This window comes from Asparagus officinalis, chromosome 7 (genome assembly GCF_001876935.1).
Source record: "Asparagus officinalis chromosome 7, Aspof.V1, whole genome shotgun sequence".
NCBI lineage: Eukaryota > Viridiplantae > Streptophyta > Magnoliopsida > Asparagales > Asparagaceae > Asparagus > Asparagus officinalis.
The window spans coordinates 142,631,959-142,656,562 of record NC_033800.1 but is presented as its reverse complement, the minus strand read 5'-3'; the positions used below and the strand labels follow the sequence as shown (position 1 = coordinate 142,656,562).

The window sequence follows — 24,604 nt, the reverse complement described above, 5'->3', positions numbered from 1 at the left end:
TTGATAAAGAAAGGAATCAAATTGGTAAACACTCATACTGGATCAGGTCCGAACCAAACCCGAACCCGTTATCTCTCTGACGCGCCAAGATGAAATTTTGGGGGGAAGATGAATCCAAAAACACAAAATCCTATAAAAACCAAACAAGAACCCTTTCATCTTCTCCTCTCTCTCTCTCTCTCTCTCAACGATCAAAAGAGCGAGCTTTTCTCTCTTAACCAAGGAATTTTGAGGCAAAACCTCGCCTTTGATCAAATTCATCAGGTACTCTCCCTCCTCGATCCTTGAAATGTTAGGATCCAAGCATTTAGCTGCATTTTTTAGTTAGAGGGAAAGTGGGATTCAGTAGGGTTTAAAAATAGAGATTAGGAATTTTGATTCAAAACCCATTCTTTTGTTCTGATTTATTGTTAAACCCACACATTCGAAATCATTCGTACTCCTAAAATCTGTGTTAATATAAAGTATGAAAATTGCTGTGATTCGACCTAAGCACTATAAAAAAACCCTAGAAGTTGTTGTAACTGGTCATGCTATTATGCGAACCCGACCCGTTAACAGCGCTACTATCTTCGAAAGAAATTTGACTCCCGCCAAATGAAAGCAGTGCTTTGACTAAACCCGATATTTTTTCAGCCCGAAACGACACGAAAAATTGCTCCTTTTTCACCATTTGTCATTTTTAGTTCAACCACGTCCACCATTATGCTCTCTAGAAAAACCCCACTATCTCTCTAAGACCTTCTGAATTTATTGATAAAAAAGAAAAACAAAGTAAATAGACGTAATTTGATTTCTCAATTTATTTGCCCATTTTGTTTTCTTGCCTCAGTCTCTTCAAGATCTACTACAGGCCTAACATTTTGCATGTAAAAACAGACAGCTCTTTAGTGAATTTAATTAGGTAGAAATGGATGAAAGAAGAAGCCATATCATGGGTTTTTTCTGTCACTGTTTAATTAGCCGTGTTACAGATTGTTTGTCATTTGTTGATGAGGAGTTCAATGTTATTTCTGCATGTAGTTGTTTAATTACAGCATGTGGTTTAATGTTTCTCAGTTCTTTATAGACCTTTATTGCTGATCAACTATTTACTTGATTAATGTTATGCTCAGTGACATTTTACCCTGAGGTTTGGTTTTCATAATGGTTTATGCTTGTTTGAGTAATTCACCCCATTTTATTTAAAGCGCACCCTACGAATACTGTCATTATTTTTCTGTTAGATCCTATTGTTCGGCCCATTTATAAGTGTTCTGCCATGTAAACATATAGTTATTCAATTGGTTCCCTCTTACAGCAAAATGAATGTGTTTCAACTAATGTTCATATCCTTCGAGATGTTAACTTTTCATTTATCAGCACTGATATCAATCTTTTGATTTTAGTGGCTCTCTTTCTTACATGCATTTAAGTGCTTATCTGAAATTCGATCTCAATAAAGAATAATTATGGAGTGAATCAGAACACTCCATAAATCCCTAGTTTTTAAGAACATTTTTTAAAAATATTTGTGGCGTAATCTATGAGAGCGAGTATTTGCCATTTGCTGCAGTATACTATTTATGTTACATTTCCATTTATTTCTTGACGTATTGAATAGTTTATTGCTACGCTGAAGATCAACTGACACCTGTGATTTCTTGAATTGTTCAGTAGACAGGAGACTATGGCACGAAATCCTGCAAGATGTACAGGTGTATTCTACTTACCTTTTTGACTAATTTTCATGTTTGGCTACTCTTTTAGACATTCATTTATTGAGTTATCTGCACAATAGGATTCATTGAAACTTCTTGTTTCAAACTTTGGGTTCTTTTTATCGAGTTATCCTAAATTTCAGTATTCCCCTTTTGACTTTGAAGTTAAAGAGACACTTTGCATGACCTTTGACAAAATGGATACTTTGTAATTTATATATTAATAGAACCTTCATGGAGAATTCTTCTTCCTTAAAAGAAAATCAGAATTCTATATCCTCATCATGGAAGGTGAAACAATCCCCCAGTGTATTGTCCATAGAGGCACTGGATGGAGAAGTTTGTATTTTATAATACTGGTTCCACGTTTCTCCCTAACCTTTCTTTTTTGCAGTATCTTAGAATCTGATTCTCATTTTATGTATCAAATCCTGTGCGTTTTTTTTATTGGACTTGCTCTTATTGCATAGTTTTTGGTGTTTATTGTAGATTTGACATAGTTGAGTACTTGCGATACTAATCTATTATTAACTTTAGGTATGAAAAGAAAAGATTCTGGTGGATCTTCGAAGGCGAAAAGCACATCTATCCACAATCCTGCAAAAATGGAAGATAGTGTGGTATCAAATGCGGCTGCAGAGGAGCAAAACAGCATTGACAATGGTTATGAACCTCAGGTCTATAAGAGGCCAAAGAGGGCTGCTGCGTGTTTAAATTTCAAGGAGAAATCCATCAAACTATCTGATGTTTCGTCAACTATTGAAACAAAGAAAAACCGTATCGTGGAAGATGAGATAGTTGCTGTGGATCTTACAAAACTTGGTCCAGAAGATCTTCCACCGTGTAGGAAGCTTCTTGATTTTGTTTTGCATGATGCTGATGGAAATCCACAACCTTTTGAAATGTCTGAATTTGATGACCTATTCATCACTGCTCTTATGATGCCATTGGATGATAATTTGGAGAAAGAGAAAGAAAGAGGTGTTAAATGTGAAGGTTTTGGGCGGATTGAGACTTGGGCAATTTCTGGTTATGATGAGGGGGTTCCAGTAATTTGGTTGTCAACGGCGTCTGCAGATTATGAATGTGTGAAACCAGCTAGCAATTACAGAAAATTCTATGATCGTTTCTATGGTAAGGTGCATATTTGTATTGAAGTTTACAGAAAATTAGCCAAACCTGCTGGTGGAAATCCAAACTTGACTCTTGACGAATTAATTGCTGGTGTCATCCGATCTATGAGTGGAAACAAGAACTTTTCTTGTGGCGTAATCAGTAGGGATTTTGTGATCTCAATTGGTGAATTTGTATACAACCAGTTGATCGGATTGGATGAGAACCAAAAGAAAAACGATGTCAACCTAGCCACAGTACCAGCTCTTCTTGCTCTAAGAGACGAGTGTAGAAGTAGATCAGAATATGGCATGGTGCCAGTACAGGTTTCAAATGGGAGCTTGAAGATCAAAGGAGAGAACTTCGAAGCTGATGAAGATGATGATGCAAAATTAGCACGGCTGTTGCAGCAGGAGGAAGATTGGAATATGATGAAGCAGCAGAAAGGGCGTCATTCAGTATCTTCAAAAAAGAGTACCTACATCAAAATCAATGAATCTGAAATTGCCAATGACTATCCTTTGCCTGCATATTACAAGCCCTCAGTTGAAGAAATGGATGAGTACATATTTTTTGAAAATGAGGATTGCATGTCCTACCGTGACCTTCCAACAAGAGTTCTTACTAATTGGGCACTTTACAATTCTGACTCGCGGCTTATTTCTTTGGAGCTACTCCCAATGAAGGCCTGTGCAGATGTTGATGTTATTGCTTTTGGATCAGGAAACATGAGGGATGACGATGGCTGTGGATTCTGTTCAGAGGGTGATCTTGTTGGCCAGTCTTCAGGTACATCTAATTCGATGGATGTTGAAGGCATTCCAATTTATCTGAGTGCAATCAAGGAGTGGGTGATTGAGTTTGGTGGATCCATGATCATCGTTTCTATCCGAACAGATGTAGCATGCCCCCTCCCCCCCCTCTCTCTCTCTCTCATGCACACACTCATAGAGACACCAAGCAGTACTCCACCAAATAGCAATACCACACACTTAATGCACATACAGACTGACACACACCAATAAAATTAAAAACAGGACGAACTGTGCAAAAAAATCTCAAAAAAAAAAAAAAACCGAAAAGCATAATTTCACATTGTACAAGGATGTCAAGTTTGCATTCACAATTGATATGAATAGTCTACGTGTTAACCTTGTAATATATATTTCCACTATCATAATCAAATGGTTCGGTTAATCATGTCTTATCCTTCTACAATCTCCACTAATGATAGCATTATTCATTAAAAAAGTCAAATTCGTTTATTAATAGTTTTTCTATTCAGCATTTGCTTGTAAGGGTTCCATTACATGTGTTGTTTGATTACAGGTACAGACTAGGTAAACCGACAAAGCAATATGCTCCGTGGTATGAACCAGTCCTCAAAACTGCAAGGGTTGCAGTTAGCATCATTACCTTATTGAAAGAACAGAGCAGAGTTTCAAGGCTTTCATTTAGTGATGTGATTAAGAAGATTTCAGAGTTTAGAAGGGACCATCCTGCTTATATTTCTTCAAATTTGCCAGTAGTAGAGAGATATGTTGTGGTACATGGGCAAATTATTCTTCAACAGTTTGCCGATTATCCTGACCCCACAATTCAGAAGTGCTCATTTGTGGCTGGCCTTTCTGAAAAGATGGAGCAGAAACATCACACAAAACTTCTTTTGAAGAAAAAGATGGTAGTGCAGAAGGAAGCCAACTTAAATCCAAGTGCTTCAATGTGTCCAATATCCAAAAAGAAACTGATGCGGGCTACTACTACAAAGCTTGTCAATAAAATCTGGGCCGATTACTATTCAAAATTCTTTCCTGACGATTCTAAGGATGAAGGCCAGGAAGTAAAAGAAGAAATTGAAGATGAGCAGGAAGAGAATGAACAGGAGGAAGTTGAAGAAGAGAATTTATTATTGCAAGAGAATGATTCTTCCAAGTCTTCCTCATCCACAAGGTCTTCTAAACCTAAGACTTCTAAGAAGGAGACAAAATGGGAAGGTGAAGCAACGGGTAGAACAGATTTGGGAGAAAATCTTTATAGATCTGCAATAGTTCATGGAGAACTGATTTCTGTGGGCATGGCAGTCATGATCGAAGCTCATGAATCCGAAGAAGTGCCAGCAATATACTTTGTTGAGTTCATGTTCGAAAAACCAGATGGTGTAAAAGTAGTCCATGGAAGGTTTATGCTGAGAGGGTCAGAGACTGTTTTAGGAAATGCTGCGAAAGAAAGGGAGTTGTTCTTGACTAATGACTGTATGGAATTTGAACTAGAGGATGTTAAAGAATCTGTAGCTCTTAAGATATGTAAGTTACCATGGGGGCATAAATACAGAAAGGAGCATGCTGATGCTGATAATATTGATAGAGCAAAGGCGGAAGAGATGAAAAAGAAAGGATTGCCTACAGAATATTACTGCAAAAGTTTATACTGGGCTGAGAAAGGTGCCTTCTTCAGTGCCCCTTTTGATCATTTGGGCCTTGGTACTGGGGTCTGTTACTCATGCAAGGAGAAAGAGCTTCAAGAGGATGAAGTCAAGCTAAGCTCTAAGACAAGCCTTATGTACAAGAAGACTGAATACAATATACATGACTTTGTGTATGCAAGGCCACAGTTTTTTGCTGAAGATAGGGAGGATGACCAAGGAACATTTAAGGCTGGAAGGAATGTGGGATTGAAGGCTTATGTTGTGTGCCAGATATTGGAAATATTGGCTCCTTCTGGATCAAAACAACCCACACCAGCATCCACAAAGGTCAAAGTTAGAAGATTTTATAGACCAGAAGATATTTCAGCAGCAAAGTCGTACTGTTCCGATATCAGAGAAGTGAGAACCTTATTCACAAATTCTTTATTTTTTTTTATGTTTAACGCAACTGGTTCATTATTTTGTCCTTACTCAGGGCAGTGAAGGCATTACTCTTAGCTTATGGTTTATCTTAATCCTTTTTATTGTCTTTAATTATACCTCATTTGATGGGGCTCTGGTGGTGTTAATTTTAGGTGTACTATAGCGAAGATACACTATATCTGCCTGTTGAGATATTAGAAGGCAAGTGTGAAGTTCGAAAGAAATTTGAACTTCCAGATCTGGAGCTTCCTATGATTGTAGATCATATTTTCTTTTGCGAATATTCTTATGATGCTGTCAATGGATCTGTTAAGCAGGTAGTTCCCTTATTTTAATTATGAGTTGAGTAGTAAGCTATTGAGCATTGCTATCTTCCCATCTTGACTGGAATAATGTTTTGCAAGCAGTTGCCTACTAATGTCAAGCTTTGGTCTCATAACGGAAAGGTGGCTAACACTTCCTCTAGAAGAAATAAGGGGAAGGGAAAATGTATAGAAGGGGAAGATCATTATATGTGGAATGATATACCTCAGGAAAGCCGCTTGGCTACTCTAGATATTTTCGCAGGTTGTGGTGGCCTATCAGAGGGATTACAACAGGCTGGTAAGCTTTTTCTTTATATATTTTTTATTTAATATTATTGTGACAAGTTAAAACCTTCATTTCCTTTTGCTATCTCATTGATTATGTCATTAACCTGTAGGCATTTCATTTACGAAGTGGGCAATTGAATATGAACAGCCAGCTGGAGAAGCATTCAGCCAAAATCATCCTGACGCGTCGATGTTCATTGATAACTGCAATGTGATCCTCAGGTCTCTCTCTCTCTCTCTCTCTCTCTCTCTCTCTCTCTCTCTCTCTCTCTCTAATACGTACAACCTCAGCTCTATTGGCAATACAATGGATTGCACTTGAAATCATACTGAATTTGATTGTATAGGGCCATCATGGAGAAGTGCGGGGATGTAGATGACTGCATTTCAACTGCTGAGGCTGATGAATTAGCAGCAGGGCTCAACAAAGAGAAGGTAAATAATCTGCCAGTGCCAGGTCAAGTTGATTTCATCAATGGAGGACCTCCTTGTCAGGTTCGTGTTATCTCCATTCTTCCAATTCATTTTTCTTTGTTTTCTATGAGAAGTGGTTGCATATACTTGGTTTTGTGTATTCAGGGGTTCTCAGGGATGAACAGATTCAACCACAGTACTTGGAGTAAGGTCCAATGTGAGATGATTTTAGCATTTTTATCTTTCGCTGAATATTTCCGCCCACGTTACTTCCTCCTAGAGAATGTGAGGAATTTTGTGTCCTTTAACAAAGGCCAAACATTCCGTTTAACTCTTGCGTCACTTCTGGAAATGGGTTACCAGGTTGAAATAATTGCCTTTCATTTCTATCTATTACTTCTTAAGTCCATCTTGAAACTTCAGTATGTAATACTTTTTCTTCTCTCCTCAGGTGAGATTTGGTATTTTGGAAGCTGGAGCTTATGGTGTCTCTCAATCAAGGAAAAGGGCATTCATTTGGGCTGCATCTCCAGAAGAGACACTCCCTGAGTGGCCAGAACCTATGCATGTATTTGCTGGTTCTGAGCTAAAAATTTCTCTCGGCAAAGGTGTTCACTATGCTGCAGTTCGTAGCACTGCTGGAGGTGCTGCTTTCCGACCAATTACTGTAAGGGACACCATTGGAGATCTTCCTCCTGTTGAAAATGGAGCATCAAAACCTACCATTGACGTAATATTCTTCTTCATTATGAAATTTCTTTTGCCTACACACCTTCATCAAATCCAGTTTCATATTCTTCATTGATTGACACTGTTCATTTCCCTGCTCTTGTTTTACAGTATGGAGGTGAGCCAGTGTCATGGTTCCAAAAGAAAATTCGAGGTAATATGTTGGCTTTGCATGATCACATCTCGAAAGAAATGAATGAGTTGAATCTTATTCGGTGTCAGCGCATACCAAAGCACCCAGGTTCTGACTGGCGCGACCTCCCTGATGAAAAGGTGCACAAATTTAATTTATTATGAACAATCTAGCTCCTTTTCTTTTTCTTAGCATGAGCAGAAATCTAGGCTATTCTATAACAGCAGTACTTGTGGATAAACACCCTGTAGTTCTATTGTTGCATATAGACTCCTGAGTGAAATTTTCTCTCTTTTACTCCCAGAGAAGAAAAATGAATTTTTTTTCGTTTTGACAAATAGATCTCCTGAGGGTAAAAGAATCAAAAAAAATTAACTCAGGGGGTGTATCTGCAACCATAGAACTACTAGGGGACTGACCACAATTGGGCGATACTATAGGGGTCTATCCACAATTAACCCTTTCGAACATAATACAATCTGTGAGATTTGAACTCGGATTGTGTTGATGCCATCTTAAACTTCCATCCCCCTTTCACCAAAACTTCTGACAACTTTCTCTAAATGCAGGTGAAATTATCATCTGGGCAAACGGTAGACTTGATACCTTGGTGTTTGCCAAACACAGCCAAGAGGCATAACCAATGGAAGGGACTGTTTGGTAGGTTGGATTGGGAAGGAAACTTTCCAACATCCATTACAGATCCACAACCAATGGGGAAGGTTGGCATGTGCTTTCACCCTGAGCAAGACCGGATTCTAACAGTACGTGAGTGTGCTCGATCTCAGGTAAAAAAAATCTGTTATTATTTGCAAATCTATCTTTTAAAGGAAAGAAAACGTTCATATTTGTCGTGAAAAGACGCTGCAGCGTTGGCAGTGAAGCGATTGTTTATTCCATCGTAGCTATCCAATAATGTTTAGATGATTATGGTTCATTTTTAATACAATTAACATTTCCAGATGATTGTATTAGTTTCTATTTTTTACTCAACACAAATCATAACCGTCCATTAGATGATAAACAATTATGTTTGCTGCTGTGGAGAGAATCCTGGGTCACTTTAATGATTTGACTAAGCCAGATTGGTGTTAGTCTAGTTATACTTGGCCTTGATAAATAAAACTGGTTTTGATTGGACTAGTTTTATGTTGAACTTAGTTTGGTTATTTTCAGAGAAAACTGATTCAGAACTAATATTTGCCTTTTTTTTAAACGTTTGAGTTAGATTCAATTTGGTTGCCTTTTTTTCCATGCAACTTTTGTGAACCAGACACAATCAAGTTTATTTCAGACCAGCACCCCCAGATTGGTTATGGTCTGATTATTGGCCAAAATTAGCCCAGATTAGAACTAGATTAGGACTAAGTAGTGAACTTTCCTAACGCAGATTATGAACTTTGATCTAAATCGATCTTGGTAAATTTGGTTTAGTATGGTTGCCAAACTGGCCCCCCCATTCACGAGGAATCTTCGGTTCATGTTTCTAAGCTTATGTATCTATTACTTGGATGCATCGTTTTCAAAGGTCACTGATTTTAGTTACTTGATTTGTGTAGGGTTTCCGAGATAGCTATCAATTTTCTGGCAACATTCAAAATCGGCACAGGCAAATTGGGAATGCAGTGCCGCCTCCGTTGGCCTATGCGTTAGGCAGAAAACTCAAGGAAGCTGTTGATGCAAAGCGTGCTTCATCTTGATTACTGACTTCACATTTTTGGTATTTTTAGTATAGCTACGCAAGCCTTCGGTATACAGGGAGCTTCTGATTTAACTTTTTAACAACAAAGCTATATATCTTCATTGTAAAACAAATTCAATGAAGGAAATCTTAAGAGGACCGGACGGTTCTAATTTTGTTAATTTGAAGTGAAAATGTTTCAAGATGGGAGGTTACAATGTGTTCGTCAAATGTCAGAGTTATCGGTGAAATATTTTTGTGGCTCTAACTGTTCATGAGCTGAATTCTGAGCAATCAGAATCGACGTTAATATCATCAGCTTAGCGCTGTTTTAGTCGCTGTGTATGATGATGGACCGTGTATCATATTCTTCTCCAGAGCATATGCAAGTGGCAATGACCCTGACCTACTACCGGATGAAGAAAAGGGGCTTTTTGCCTTTAAACCCAAAGTTTTGCCCTCAATTATTTTTATGAACTTGCTTGCTTCTGTTAAGTACTCTTACACCCAAGAAAAACTCTTTTTAATCTTTAAACCCAAAAACATCAAATACATTTCATACTTATTCATTATTTACAAAGAAAATTAAAAACCCCAAAATGCCCTTGTCGTACAATATGATGCATGCATACATAATATCTTTGAGAACATCTATTTGCCAGAAACGCGCCGGGTCCTCGTACAATGGCAAAACGGGATTGAAGTACTCCGAATGCTCGCTCAACATCTTTACGTACCGCTTCTTGGCATCGGGCAAATAATTTTCTTTTTTCTTCTTGAGGCAATGGGATTAGGGGTGTCAAACCGTATCCGTATCCGAGGAAATATCCGTAATCGTATCCGTTAGGATACGAATATGGTTTCTCAAATCTATAACCGATAGGATATGGTTACGGATATGGTTTTGTAGTGAAATATCTGTATCCGTATCCGAAAATATCCGAATACATATTGGTTATACTCGATCTTACGATAGTTTCGATTATTAGATTATGGATTTATGGTTAATTTTGATGATCAAGATGTCTAATCTTAGCTTTTCAATCATAATGAACATATTAACGAACTCTTTTTTTATCACATGACTATATTTTTCTGAATACTATCTAGTTTTCTCATATCCTTTTTGTATCCGTATGTATATCCGTTTATATATCCGCATCTATATCCGTAACCGTATCCGATTTTAGCGGATATGGATATGAATTTTTCTTACCGACGTATATCCGTATCCATATCCGTATCCGAGATAGGTAAGCGGATATGGATATGGTAAGTGTCATATCCGAGCCGTATCCGCTCCGTTAACACCCCTAAATGGGATAGTTTTAACGAATGTACCCCACTCTGGATAGATACCATCTGCTAGATAGCATCCCTTGTTGTATTGTGTGCCATTTATCGTAAACTCAACTATGGGAGCTTGCATGTCCTTGTAAGATATCAGTGAATAATGGGGATTGATTTAACACGTAGAGATCTGTCGCGCGCCTTTGCGGAAGCCTTGCACGAACTCACAACGAACCTGTGATCACGAGTAGAAGAAAGACAAACTCTTGCACAAATCCAACCAATAAAGCCAAATCAATCCAAACACAGAGATATACGTGGTTCGGCAATTTGCCTACGTCCACGGGGAGAGGATGGGGAGATTTCACTAAATCAAGGAGAGTACAAAGGGTTACAATCACACAAATTCTCTCAAACTAACCCTCAACCAAAGATCTCACCTTGCTCACAATATCTCCCTCTCACAATGCTCAAAAGATTCCTCAATCTCTGATATTAAACCCTCTCAAATCGTTTCCCTATTTATACCAAAACAAAACCCCAACCAGACTGCAAATAGGAAACCTACGTATGCAAAAAACCCTTCGTAAGTCGACTTAACAGAGCTCACAAGTCGACTTGACAGAGAGAAAATCAACAACTGGAGAACACTTCATAAGTCGACTTAACAGATTCTACCACACCCATGGCAGACACCACACCAGGGTGTGGTGGAGCCTGTTTTGAGTTATTCTTCACGTTTTTCACAATTCCTTCGCCGTTTTCACAATTCTCCACCTCGGCGAAGTGTTCCCAACACTGAGCCGACACCAACATGAGCACCAATGTGTCGTCTCTCTAAACTCGGCTGCACCAATGCGGTTGCCTACGTACCCCCTCTCCCAAGGGATCAAGCCGCCCGTAGTTCATCCAAATGGCCGCCAACGGCCTCAACAATTACGAATGTGCAACAAGTTTCGACAATGATCAAACTTGTTGCTCGGAACCACCTTAGTGAGCATATCTGCCGGATTATCCTTCGTGTGGACTTTCACAATTTCCACATCGCCATCTTCAAGAACATCCCGAACGAAGTGATAACGAACGTCAATGTGCTTCGTCCTCGCATGAAAAACCTGATTCTTCGCCAAATATATAGCACTCATGCTATCGCAATGAATAGTGACGGATCGCTGCGATATACCAAGTTCTTCCAAAAGTCCTCGAAGCCAAATAGCCTCCTTCACAGCCTCCGTAACCGCCATATACTCTGCCTCCGTCGTAGACAAAGCCACCGTAGACTGTAAGGTGCATCTCCAACACACCGGCGCACGGGTCAAAGTGAACACATACCCCGTAGTAGACCGGCGCTTATCCAAATCCCCGGCATAATCCGAATCAACATAGCCAATGCATAGCTGCCCACCTGTAGTGTCCCGCTCATAAACCAAACCAACATTGAGCGTACCTCTAATGTACCTCAAAATCCATCTCACGGCGTCCCAATGACCCACTCCTGGATCGTGCATGTATCTCGACACCATGCTCACTGCCTGTGACAAATCCGGCCTCGTACATACCATCGCGTACATCAAGCTCCCAACTGCGCTCGCATATGGAGTCTTCGTCATCAACTCACGGTCTTCAACTGACTTCGGTGAAAGGCCAGCTGAAAGCTTCAAATGGGCTCCCAACGGTACACAAACTGGCTTCGTATCCATGCTAACATGGAATCGCTGTAGAACCTTCTTCAAATAAGCCACCTGTGTCAAACAAATCCTGCCCTTCTTCTTATCTCTGCCGATCTCCATCCCTAAAATGCGCTTCGCCTCGCCCAAGTCCTTCATCTCAAACTCATTCGAAAGCTGAACTTTCAACTCATCTATAGCTGACCTGGAACTAGAAGCAACCAACATGTCATCGACATAAAGCAACAAATAAATGTACGCACCTCCTCTCAACTTGCGAAAATACACGCAAGGATCAAACTGGCTCCGAGTGTACGAATGACCAAGCATAAAACCATCAAATCGCCTATACCACTGTCGAGGAGACTGCTTCAAACCGTATAGCGATTTCTTTAGCCTGCAAACCAACTTATCTTTCCCTGCAGCTCGGAATCCCAATGGCTGAGTCATATATATTTCTTCATCAAGATCACCATGAAGAAATGCTGTCTTCACATCCAACTGATCTAACTCCAATCCATACTGTGCCACCAAAGCTAGCAAAATCCGAATCGACGAATGCTTCACCACCGGAGAGAAAACCTCATTGTAATCAATACCTTCCTCCTGTGCATAGCCCTTCGCAACCAACCTAGCCTTGAACCTCACTGGAGTGCCCTCAATGCCCTCCTTCTTCGTGTACACCCACTTGCACCCAATCGCCTTCCGCCCCTTTGGAAGCTCTACAAGCTCCCATGTATCGTTCTTGTGAAGAGACTCCATCTCCTCCTGCATAGCCACCTGCCACGAATCAGCCTCCGAACTCTGCTCGGCCTCTCTGAATGTAGTAGGCACCATCTCATCGATACTCTCCACCGGAAGTGCATATGCAACTGTGTCGGCATACCGTGCTGGCACCCGTATGTCTCTCCTCTGTCTCCGTGCCGCAATAGAATCCTGAACCTGAGCCGTCGGTCCCTGATCCTGCTCATGAGTACCCGTATCCTCCGCATCACCGTCGTGCTCGCCTGGCGTCACCTCAGTCGGCACTCTCATGGATACTGCACTATCTGGACTCTGTGGAGCTGCATCAATCTCCACCACCTGCGAAATCTCCTCTGTCGGGTTGCTCTCCACCTGATGAGAGCTGGGAAGCTTCAAGATAGAAGCCTCATCGAATGTGACGTCCCTACTCAGCACAATCTTCTTATCAACTGGATCCCAAAGCTTGTATCCCTTGACACCACGCTTGAATCCTACAAATATGGCCTTCCTAGCTCGAGGTTCCAACTTATCAGTTCTAACATGATAATATGCAGGGCAACCAAATACCTTAAGCTGGTCATAGTCATGTGCTGTCTCTCCCGACCACATCTCCATAGGGGTCTTCCCCTCAATCGCAGATGAAGGCAGCCTGTTAATGAGGTGGCTCGCATAAGAAAGTGCCTCAGCCCAAAAGATCTTCTCCAAACCACTATGCGCCAATAAACATCGAATCTTCTCCAGCAAAGACCGATTCAATCTCTCTGCCACCCCATTCTGCTGCGGTGTATGACTAACTGTGAAGTGCCTCTCTATGCCCTCGTCTCGACATAGCTGCAGAAAGGGGTCTGAGGTATACTCGCCGCCGTTGTCGGATCGCAACGTCTTGATCTTTCTCCCAGTCTGCAGTTCCAATCTCTTCTTCCACTCCACAAACAAATCTAGGACTTCACTCTTATGCTTCATGGTGTACACCCAACATCGCCTAGAATAGTCATCAACGAACGTGACGAACCAATGTCGACCACCAAGTGATGCCGTCTTAGTGGGACCCCAAACATCTGTGTGCACGTAGTCCAAGATGCCCCTCGTCCTATGAATGGCCGTCCCGAACTTCACCTTCGTCTTCTTGCCAAGTACACAGTGCTCACAGAATTCTACTTTACCACTCTTGGCTCCCTTCAAAAGCCCCTGCTTGCACAATGCCTGCAGTGACTTTTCACCTGTATGCCCTAGCCTGTAGTGCCAAAGTCTGCTCATGTCCGCCTCTGAAATCGCCGAAGCAACCTGGCCAATCTCGGTGCTCCCCTTCAGATAATATAAATTATGATTTCGGACTCCCTTCATCACCACCAAAGATCCCTTAGTAACCTTTGCTACAGCATCCTCAAAGGTCACCCTGAATCCCTTCGCCTCCAAAGCCCCCACTGAGATAAGATTCTTCTTAAGTTGAGGAACGAATCTCACCTCCTTCAGCTCACGGACTACTCCATCGTGCATCCGAATCCTCACAGTACCTATCCCACGAACGCCACAGGATTGATCATTTCCCATGACCACAACACCCCCATCGAGTCTCTCAAATGATGAGAACCAATCTCGCCTAGGAGTCACATGATAAGTAGCGCCAGAATCAAGCATCCACTCCGATGCATCCAAATGGTTCACCTCCGGAGTAATCAAAAGAGAAAAGCTCGAATCATCGGAATCATCGCCTTTCGCAACATTCACCTCATTGGCCTTCGGGCCCTTATTCTTGCTATTCTCCTTTTCTTTGACTTTCGGGCAATCTCTTTTCCAATGTCCCTGCTCCTTGCAGAATGCACATTGATTCTTTCCAAGCTGGTGACGACCTCTTGACTTTGACCTCCCTCTGTTTCCACCTTTCTGATATGAGCTTCTACCTCTCGCCGACAAGGCCTCTCCTGAAGTACTAGCGCGGGAAGTCTCCTTATCCTTCCTCCTCAAATCATAGTTCGTCAATGCGTTAGTCACTTCACTATAAGTGATAGAAGATCTCCCGTTCAGCAACGTAAGCACGAAGGTATCATACTCCTCATCCGGTAAGGAGCCCAAAAGAATAATAGCCTTGTACTCATCTGTGATCTTCTCATCCACGTTCGCCAAGTCCGACAACAACTTAGTGTAGTTGTTCACATGAGCCGCAAGCGAGGTACCTCTGGACATCTGGAATCTGAATAACCTTCGCAGCAAGTGCAACCGGTTCTCAACACTCTTCGTAAGGTACTTATTGTTGAGAATTTCCCACATCTTCATCGCAGACGTCACCCCAATCACATCGTATTTCAGCTCCTGTTCCAAACAGGACCTGATCACCCCGCAAGCATTTCGATTCATCTTTTCCCATATCGCTTCTTCATACTTAGGTGGCCTCACATCGACCATGATGGTCTCCTCCAGATTTTGAGCATTGAGCGCATCCTGTACGTCGCTCATCCACAAACCAAAATTGATCTTGCCGTCATATTTCACAACACTAATCTTAGTGTTCTGAAAACCCACTTGAACTGTGCCTGTCATCTTGCTGCTTTCACCAATTACTTCACCCATAATCACAACTTCCAAATTGTAGAGAAAGATCCAAACTTTGAAAGAATAAGAAATTACCCAACTGAACCCTAGATTGGATTCCAAATAGAACTCCTAACCACACGAGGAAAGCGAGATCTTCAGCGGCAGCTTCAAACCCTAACTCCACCAAAGCCTAGAACTCCAAGAACCAAGCTTCAAACTGAATCTTCCTCCACCTAATCCAAAACCCTAGATCTGAATCTGAGCTCTGATACCACTTGTCGCGCGCCTTTGCGGAAGCCTTGCACGAACTCACAACGAACCTGTGATCACGAGTAGAAGAAAGACAAACTCTTGCACAAATCCAACCAATAAAGCCAAATCAATCCAAACACAGAGATATACGTGGTTCGGCAATTTGCCTACGTCCACGGGGAGAGGATGGGGAGATTTCACTAAATCAAGGAGAGTACAAAGGGTTACAATCACACAAATTCTCTCAAACTAACCCTCAACCAAAGATCTCACCTTGCTCACAATATCTCCCTCTCACAATGCTCAAAAGATTCCTCAATCTCTGATATTTTAACCTCACAAATCGTTTCCCTATTTATACCAAAACAAAACCCCAATCAGACTGCAAATAGGAAACCTACGTATGCAAAAAACCCTTCGTAAGTCGACTTAACAGAGCTCACAAGTCGACTTGACAGAGAGAAAATCAACAACTGGAGAACACTTCATAAGTCGACTTAACAGACTGTTAAGTCGACTTGCCATAAGTCGACTTAACAGTCATGCTAAGTCGACTTGACAGAGGCTAAAATCACAATTCGGCTGCAGATCGTAAGTCGACTCGTGCACAGTGCATGAGTCGACTTATGCCAGTTTTTCTGGTTTTTCTGATTCTTTTCCTGATTTCTCCACAAGATCATTATTGATTCGTCTTGTTCCAATGGTCTTTGCATTGCTTTCCAGTTCTTGTTTGCTGACCTCTGTGGTTGGTGTTGAAGTATTCTGCAATTCGATCCCAGAAATTTGTAGAAGTTTGGTCATCCCCCACGATGACATCCTTAGACGTATTAAGCCATCCACTAATCAGAAGTATAGTTGCTTCCTTGCTCCATTTGATTTTACCTCTTTGGCTTGGTTCCTCTTCATTGGGGAGAACTACATTTTTCCAACCCTTCATCAACAGGTGCATGTCGTGATTCAGAGACGGATGTGGGTGACGTTTCGTTGGGTTGGTGTAGGGAGGGGGTATGAAAAACATATGTTAGTGAATTTCCTAGTGGGAAGAAATGGGAGCATGTTGGGGTGTCTCAAAAGAGCCAAAATTTTGGTAAGGGAAGGAGGACGTGGGATAATTTGATAAATTTTGAAAATTTGGGTTAACTTGAGAATATTGAAAATTTGGAATTTGGGGATTGATGTATGGAGTATTTGATAAATTTTGATTTACTTGAGAATATTGGAAATTTGGATTTTGAGGGTTGGTATGTGGAGAATTTTGGGAATCCGTCTAGTAAGAGAAGAAATTTTGAGATATTGAAATTTTGAAGAAGAATATATGAAATAATGTGAAAAAATGACTGATATTGAGTGGTATTTATAGAGAAACAAAATAAATTTAATTTGGTTTTAAAAAATAATAATAAAGCGCCAACGGTCAAAAGGACCATTGGTTTGATTTTTCTTAAAAAAATTTGAAAAAGGGGGTTGGAGCCGTTGCCAACTTTTGGTAACTTTACTTGGTTCCCTTGCTCCTCCAATGGTTAGCAACCCATGGAGCTCTGACATGAACAGGTGAGCACTCCCCTTGGCAACGGTTGCTGGAGATGTTCTAAGTGTTGTTCTCTCTCTCACTTTATCCACTTCTTCCACCTATTTGGTTGGACCTTCCTCCATCCTCTCCATCGCTCCTTTTCCACCCCCTTGTTGAGATTATTCGTATGTGAGTTTGGTCAAAAATAGGAGAGGATAAGAAAGAGTCGTAGGTTTAAAATAGTAGTTGGGGCCACTGCATCCACCCCCAACCCCAACCCAAAAACAAAAAAAAAACCCTCCGCTTCCCTTAAAAAACCTCTCTCTCTCTCTCTCTCTATGTGTGTGTGTGAATAATATATAATATATCCCTCCTTTATATAATAAGAGAAATTTGTGGAACTTCTATATACATAAAAAATTGATATGTGTCATATTATAAAGGTACAAAAACTGACATGTATTAATATAAGTACACATGTATCCCTCTATTGTATCAAAATATGACAAGTAGAACCTATTTGTATATTCAGCTAAGGAATCATCATCAAATTAAAACAATTCATAATTAGAAAATTCTACTAATCAAATTTTTTATAATACTTATTCGATTATAACTATCCGTATTTGAAAAGAATGTCATAATCATAAATTTAAATATAGAAATATATTCAATTAGGAATCCTCATCAAACTAAAACAATACATAATTAGAAAATTTTACTAATCAAATTTTTGTAATACTTATTCGATTATAGCTATCCATATTTAAAAAGAATCTCATAATCATATATTTAAATGTTAAAATGTATTCACTTAGGAAATCCTCATTAAGTTAAAACTATTCATAATTAAAAAAATTTAACAATCAAATATTTTGCGATCCTTACCAGATTATAACTATCAATATTTAAAACAAATCTCATAATCATATCTTTAATAGTATAAATTAAAGAAAAAACTCATGTAGAGGGCTATTCTATGTAAAATCATGGGTCAATTTTAGAAAAACCCTATCAACTATTTTAATTTGAGAAAACCCCATCAAGCTTTAGCATATATAGTAAATAACTCTCTTTAACTATGACGATTTGAGATAATCCCCTGAACATTTCTCACTTAACCCCCCTCAAATATGAGACGTATCTGAGAAAACCCTAATCAACTATTTTAATTTGAGAAACCCCCTCTAGTTTGCATACTGTAGATAACTCCTCTCAAGTTTAAAATTTTGAGAAACCTCCTTAAACTCTTCTCACTTTATACCATGAAAACGAACACCAGTAGATCTAACATGTCATATGACAAGTAGGCGACTGAAAAAAAGAAAAAGAAAACACAGCTCAATTATTAAAAATCATTGTAAATTAATCAAGATCTTTTTTTATCCGTGGGGGTTACTTTGTTTTGTGAGACAAACGAGTAGAGGGGAGTTTCTCTAATTTTCAAAGCAGAATGATGTTATCTATATATGCCAAAACTTGAAGAGAACTTTCTCAAATTAAAATAGTGTTTTGGGAGGGGGGTTCTGAGACTTCATCATGTATGATTCACTGTGCGAGCACGGGGGTTGTGAGATATTCGCCATGTATGACTCATGCGTGAGAGCACGGACAAAATACTTGTGCTGTGTGCGTGCACAAGTAATATACATAAATATGTTGCGCGCCGTGCGGAAGCTTGCTCGACAACCAAACGAGTCGGTGAGCGATGAGAGAAGAAAAAAACCAAAACCAAACACGAGTGCAATTCACAAAATAACGACCAAAATCACACACAAACACAAGAATTTACGTGGTTCGGCAATTGCCTACGTCCACGGGGAGAGGATGAGGAGATTTCACTATATGGAGAAGAAATACAACAGGTTACAACTCACAAAATCACTCAAATATAACTCTAACCAAAGCTCTCAACTCCCTCACAATATCTCCCTCTCAAAGTGCTAAAAAAATGCTAATTCTCTCCTTTTCTCTCCTTAAGAAACCCTAAAAAATGTGGTTCTATTTATAATAAAACACAATCCCAAATAAATTAGGATTCTAAAAACGAGTCTGCCACACTCTGGTACGGCACACACCATACCCATAGCAAACATGACAGATTCTACCACACCAGGGTGTGACAGATACCACACCCATAACAGACAAGGCAGATTTTGCCACACCCATGGCAGACACCATACCAGGGTGTGGTGGAGTCTGTTTTGGGTTTTTCTTCACATTTTTCACAATTCCTTCGTCGTTTTCACAATTCTCCACCTCGGTGAAGTGTTTTCAACACTGAGCCGACATCAACATGAGCACCAATATATCGTCTCTCCAAACTCGGCTGCACCAATGTGGTTGCCTACGTACCCCCTCTCCCAAGGGATCAAGCCGTCCGTAGTTCATCCAAATGGCCGTCAACGGCCTCAACAATCACGAATATGCAACAAGTTTCGACAATGATCAAACTTGTTACTCGGAACCACTTTAGTGAGCATATTCGCCGGATTATCCTTCGTGTGGACTTTCACAATCTCCACATCGCCATCTTCAAGAACATCCCGAACGAAGTGATAACGAACGTCAATGTGCTTCGTCCTCGCATGAAAAACTTGATTCTTCGCCAAATAGATAGTACTCATGCTATCACAATGAATGGTGACGGACCGCTGCGATATACCAAGTTCCTCCAAAAGTCCTTGAAGCCAAATAGCCTCCTTCACAGCCTCCGTAACCGCCATATACTCTGCCTCCGTCATAGACAAAGCTACCGTAGACTGTAAGGTGCATCTCTAACACACCGGCGCACGAGTCAAAGTAAACACATACCCCGTAGTAGACCGACGCTTATCCAAATCTTCGGCATAATCCGAATCAACATAGCCAATACATAGCTGCCCACCTGTAGTGTCCCGCTCATAAACCAAACCAACATTGAGCGTACCTCGAATGTACCTCAAAATCCATCTCACGGCATCCCAATGACCCACTCCTGGATCGTGCATGTATCTCGAAACCATACTCACCACCTGTGATAAATCCGGCCTCGTACATACCATCGTATACATCAAGCTCCCAACCGCACTCGCATATGGAGTCTTCGACATCAACTCTCGATCTTCAACTGACTTCGGTGAAAGACCAGTTGAAAGCTTCAAATGGGCTCCTAATGGTACACTAACTGGCTTCGTATCCATGCTAACATAAAATCGTTGTAGTACCTTCTTCAAATAAGCCACCTGTGTCAAACAAATTCTGCCATTCTTCTTATCTCTACCGATCTCCATTCCCAAAATGTGTTTGGCCTCACCTAAGTCCTTCATCTCAAACTCATTTGAAAGCTGAACTTTCAACTCATCTATAGCCAATCTGGAAGTTGAGGCAACTAACATGTCATCGACATAAAGTAACAAATAGATGTACGCACCTCCTCTCAACTTGCAAAAATACACGCAAGGATCAAACTGACTCCGAGTATATGAATGACCTAGCATAAAACCATCAAATCGCTTATACCATTATCGAGGAGACTGCTTCAAACCGTATAGCGATTTCTTTAACCTGCAAACTAACTTATCTTTCCCTGCAGTTCGGAATCCCAATGACTGAGTCATATATATTTCTTCATCAAGATCACCATGAAGAAATGTCGTCTTCACATCCAACTGATCTAACTCTAATCCATATTGTGCCACCAAAGCTAGCAGGATCCGAATCGAAGAATGCTTCACCACCGGAGAGAAAACCTCATTATAGTCAATACCTTCCTCCTGTGCATAGCCCTTCGCAACCAACCTAGCTTTGAACCTCAATGGAGTGCCCTCAATGCCCTCCTTCTTTGTATACACCCACTTGCACCCAATCGCCTTCCGCCTCTTTGGAAGCTCAACAAGCTCCAATGTATCGTTCTTATGAAGAGACTCTATTTCCTCTTGCATAGCTACCTGCCATGAATCAGCCTCCGAACTCTGCTCGGCCTCTCTGAAAGTAGTAGGTATCATCTCATCGATACTCTCCACCGGAAGTGCATATACAACTGTGTCGGCATACCGTGCTGGCACTCGTATGTCTCTCCTCTGTCTCCGAACCGCAATAGAATCCTGAACCTGAGCCGTCGGTCCCTGATCCTGCACATGAGTACCCATATCCTCCGCATCACCATCATGCTCGCCTGGCGTCACCTCAGTTGGTACTCTAATGGATACTGCACCATCTGGACACTGTGGAGCTACATCAATCTCCACCACCTACGATATGTCATTTGTCGGGTCGCTCTCCACCTGATGAGAGCTGGGAAGCTTCAAGATAGAAGCCTCATCGAATGTGACGTCCCTACTCAGTACAATCTTCTTATCAACTAGATTCCAAATCTTGTATCCCTTGACACCACGCTTGAATCCTATAAATATGGCCTTCCTAGCTCGAGGTTCTAACTTATCAGTTCTAACATGATAATATGCAGGGTAACCAAATACCTTGAGCTGGTCATAGTCATGTGTTGTCTCTCCCGACCACATCTCCATAGGGGTCTTCCCCTCAATCGCAGATGAAGGCAGCCTATTAATGAGGTGGCTCGCATATGAAAGTGCCTCAGCCCAAAAGATCTTCTCCAAACCACTATGCGCTAATAAACATCGAATCTTCTCCAGCAAAGACCAATTTAACCTCTCTGCCACCCCATTCTGCTGCGGTGTATGACTAACTGTGAAGTGCCTCTCTATGCCCTCGTCTCGACATAGCTGCTGAAAGGGGTCTAAAATATACTCTCCGCCGTTATCGGATCACAACGTCTTGATCTTTCTCTCAGTCTGTAGTTCCAATCTCTTCTTCCACTCCATAAATATATCTAGGACTTCACTCTTCTTTGTCATGGTGTACACCCAACAACGCCTAGCATAGTCATCAACAAACGTGACGAACCAATGTCGACCACCAAGTGATACAGTCTTGGTGGGACCCTAAACATCTATGTGCACGTAGTCCAAGATACCCCTCGTCCTATGAATGGCCGTCCCGAACTTCACCTTCGTCTTCTTGCTAAGAACACAGTGCTCACAGAATTCCACTTTACCACTCTTGGCTCCCTTTAATAACCCCTGCTTGCACAAAGCCTGCAGTGACTTCTCTCCTGTGTGCCCTAACCTGTAATGCCAAAGCCTACTCAAGTCCGCCTTTGAAGTAGCCGAAGCAACCTGGCCAATCTCGGTGCTCCCCTTCAGATAGTATAAATTTCGACTGCGGACTCCCTTCATCACCACCAAAGATCCCTTAGTAACCTTCGCTACAGCGTTCTCAAAGGTCACCCTAAATCCCTTAGCCTCCAAAGGTCCAACTGAGATAAGATTCTTCTTTAGTTGAGGAACGAATCTCACCTCCTTCAACTCACAGACTACTCCATCGTGCATCCGAATCCTCACAGTACCTATCCCACAAATGCCACAGAATTGATCATTTCTCATGACAACAACACCCCCGTCGAGTCTCTCAAACGATGAAAACCAATCTCGCCTAGGAGTCACATGATAAGTAACGCTAGAATCAAGCATCCAATCCGATGCATCCAAATGGTTCATCTCTGAAGTAATCAAAAGAGAAAAGCTCGAATCATCAGAATCATCGCCTTTCGCAACATTCACATCATTGGCCTTCTGGCCCTTTTTCTTGCTATTCTCCTTTTCCTTGACCTTTGGGCAGTCTCTCTTCCAATGTCCTAGTTCCTTACAGAACGCACACTGGTTCTTAGCTAGCTGGTAACGACCTTTTGACTTTGACCTTCCTCGATTACCACCTTTCAGATATGGGCTTCTACCTCTCGTCGATAAGGCCTCTCCTGAAGTACTAGCGCGGGAAGTCTCCTTATCCTTCCTCCTCAAATCGTAGTTCGTCAATGTGTTAGTCACTTCACTATAAGTGATAGAAGATCTCCCGTTCAACAAAGTAAACACGACGGTATCATACTCCTCATCCGGTAAGGAGCCTAAAAGAATAATAGCCTTGTACTCATCCGTGATCTTCTCATCCACATTCGCCAAGTCCGACAACAACTTAGTGTAGTTGTTACATGAGCCGCTAGTGAGGTGCCTCGGGACATCTGGAATCTGAATAACCTACGTAGCAAATACAACCTGTTCTCAACACTCTTCATAAGATACTTATTGTTGAGAATTTCCCACATCTTCATCGCAGACGTCACCCCAATCACATCATATTTCAGTTCCTATTCCAAACAGGACCTAATCACCCCATAAGCATTCCTATTCATCTTTTCTCATATCGTCTCTTCATATTTAGGTGGCCTCACATCGACCATGATGGTCTCCTCTAAATTTTGGCCATTGAGCGCATCCTGTACGTCGTTCATCCACAAACCAAAATTGATTTTGCCGTCATATTTCGCTACACTAATCTTAATGTTCTGAAAACCCATTTGAACTGTACCCGTCATCTTGCTGCTTTCACCAACTTCTTCACCCGTAATCACAAACTCTAAATTGCAAAGAAAGATTCAAACTTTATAGAATTTAGAAGTTACCCAACTGAACCCTAGATTGGATTCCAAATAGAACTCCTAACCATACGAGGAAAGCGAGATCTTCAACGGTAACTTCAAACCCTAACTCCACCGAAGCCTAGAACTCTAAGAACCAAGCTTCCAACTGAATCTTCCTCTACCTAATCCAAAACCCTAGATCTGAAATCTGAGCTCTGATACCACATGTTGCGCGCCGTGCAGAAGCTTGCTCGACAACCAAACGAGTCGGTGAGCGTGAGAGAAGAAAAAAACCAAAACCAAACACGAGTGCAATTCACAAAATAACGACCAAAATCACACACAAACACAGGAATTTACGTGGTTCGACAATTGCCTACATCCACGGGGAGAGGATGAGAGATTTTACTATATAAAGGAGAAATACAACAGGTTACAACTCACAAAATCACTCAAATATAACTCTAACCAAAGCTCTCAACTCCCTCACAATATCTCCCTCTCAAAGTGCTCAAAACAATGCTAATTCTCTCCTTTTCTCTCCTTAAGAAACCCTAAAAAACGTGGTTCTATTTATAACAAAACACAATCCCAAATAGATTAGGATTCTAAAAACGAGTCTGCCATACCCTGGTGTGACACACACCACACCCATGGCAAACATGACAGATTTTGCCACACCAGGATGTGGTAGACACTATACCCATGGCAGACAGGGTAGATTCTGCCACACCCATGACAGACACCACACCAGGGTGTGGTGGAGTCTGTTTTGGGTTTTTCTTCATATTTTTCACAATTCCTTCGCTGTTTTCACAAAATATATATGTTATAGCAACTTAAGGTATTAACTATAAGACGTAAGCCTAATATGTAAAAGTGGAGTAGCTAAAGGATTGGGGAAGGAGAGGAATGAGGAGACA

At 41.2% G+C, this 24,604-nt stretch overlaps 1 protein-coding gene across 3 annotated transcripts; it reads left to right on the top strand.

Annotated features, from left to right (window-relative positions):
* Positions 147-9,414, top strand: LOC109848051 (DNA (cytosine-5)-methyltransferase 1B-like). Of its 3 annotated transcripts, none has more exons than XM_020417332.1 (13): positions 147-264; positions 1,660-1,697; positions 2,238-3,719; positions 4,142-5,637; positions 5,814-5,978; positions 6,069-6,264; positions 6,365-6,476; positions 6,602-6,749; positions 6,834-7,031; positions 7,120-7,398; positions 7,509-7,670; positions 8,100-8,318; positions 9,090-9,414. In XM_020417332.1, the coding sequence occupies exons 2-13, from the start codon at positions 1,670-1,672 to the stop codon at positions 9,228-9,230; spliced, it is 4,626 nt and encodes a 1,541-aa protein (XP_020272921.1). In that variant the 5' UTR covers positions 147-264; positions 1,660-1,669; the 3' UTR covers positions 9,231-9,414. The 3 variants fall into 3 exon arrangements, with proteins under 3 accessions (XP_020272921.1, XP_020272920.1, XP_020272922.1); XM_020417331.1 differs by having other exon boundaries at positions 1,657-1,697; XM_020417333.1 differs by lacking the exon at positions 1,660-1,697.

Coding starts and splice junctions, on each gene's coding strand:
- LOC109848051 (XM_020417332.1), top strand. CDS start 1,670: ATGGCACGAAATCCTGCAAGATGTACAG. Junction 7,399..7,508: donor CATCAAAACCTACCATTGAC/GTAATATTCTTC, acceptor CTTGTTTTACAG/TATGGAGGTGAGCCAGTGTC. Junction 7,671..8,099: donor GCGACCTCCCTGATGAAAAG/GTGCACAAATTT, acceptor CTCTAAATGCAG/GTGAAATTATCATCTGGGCA.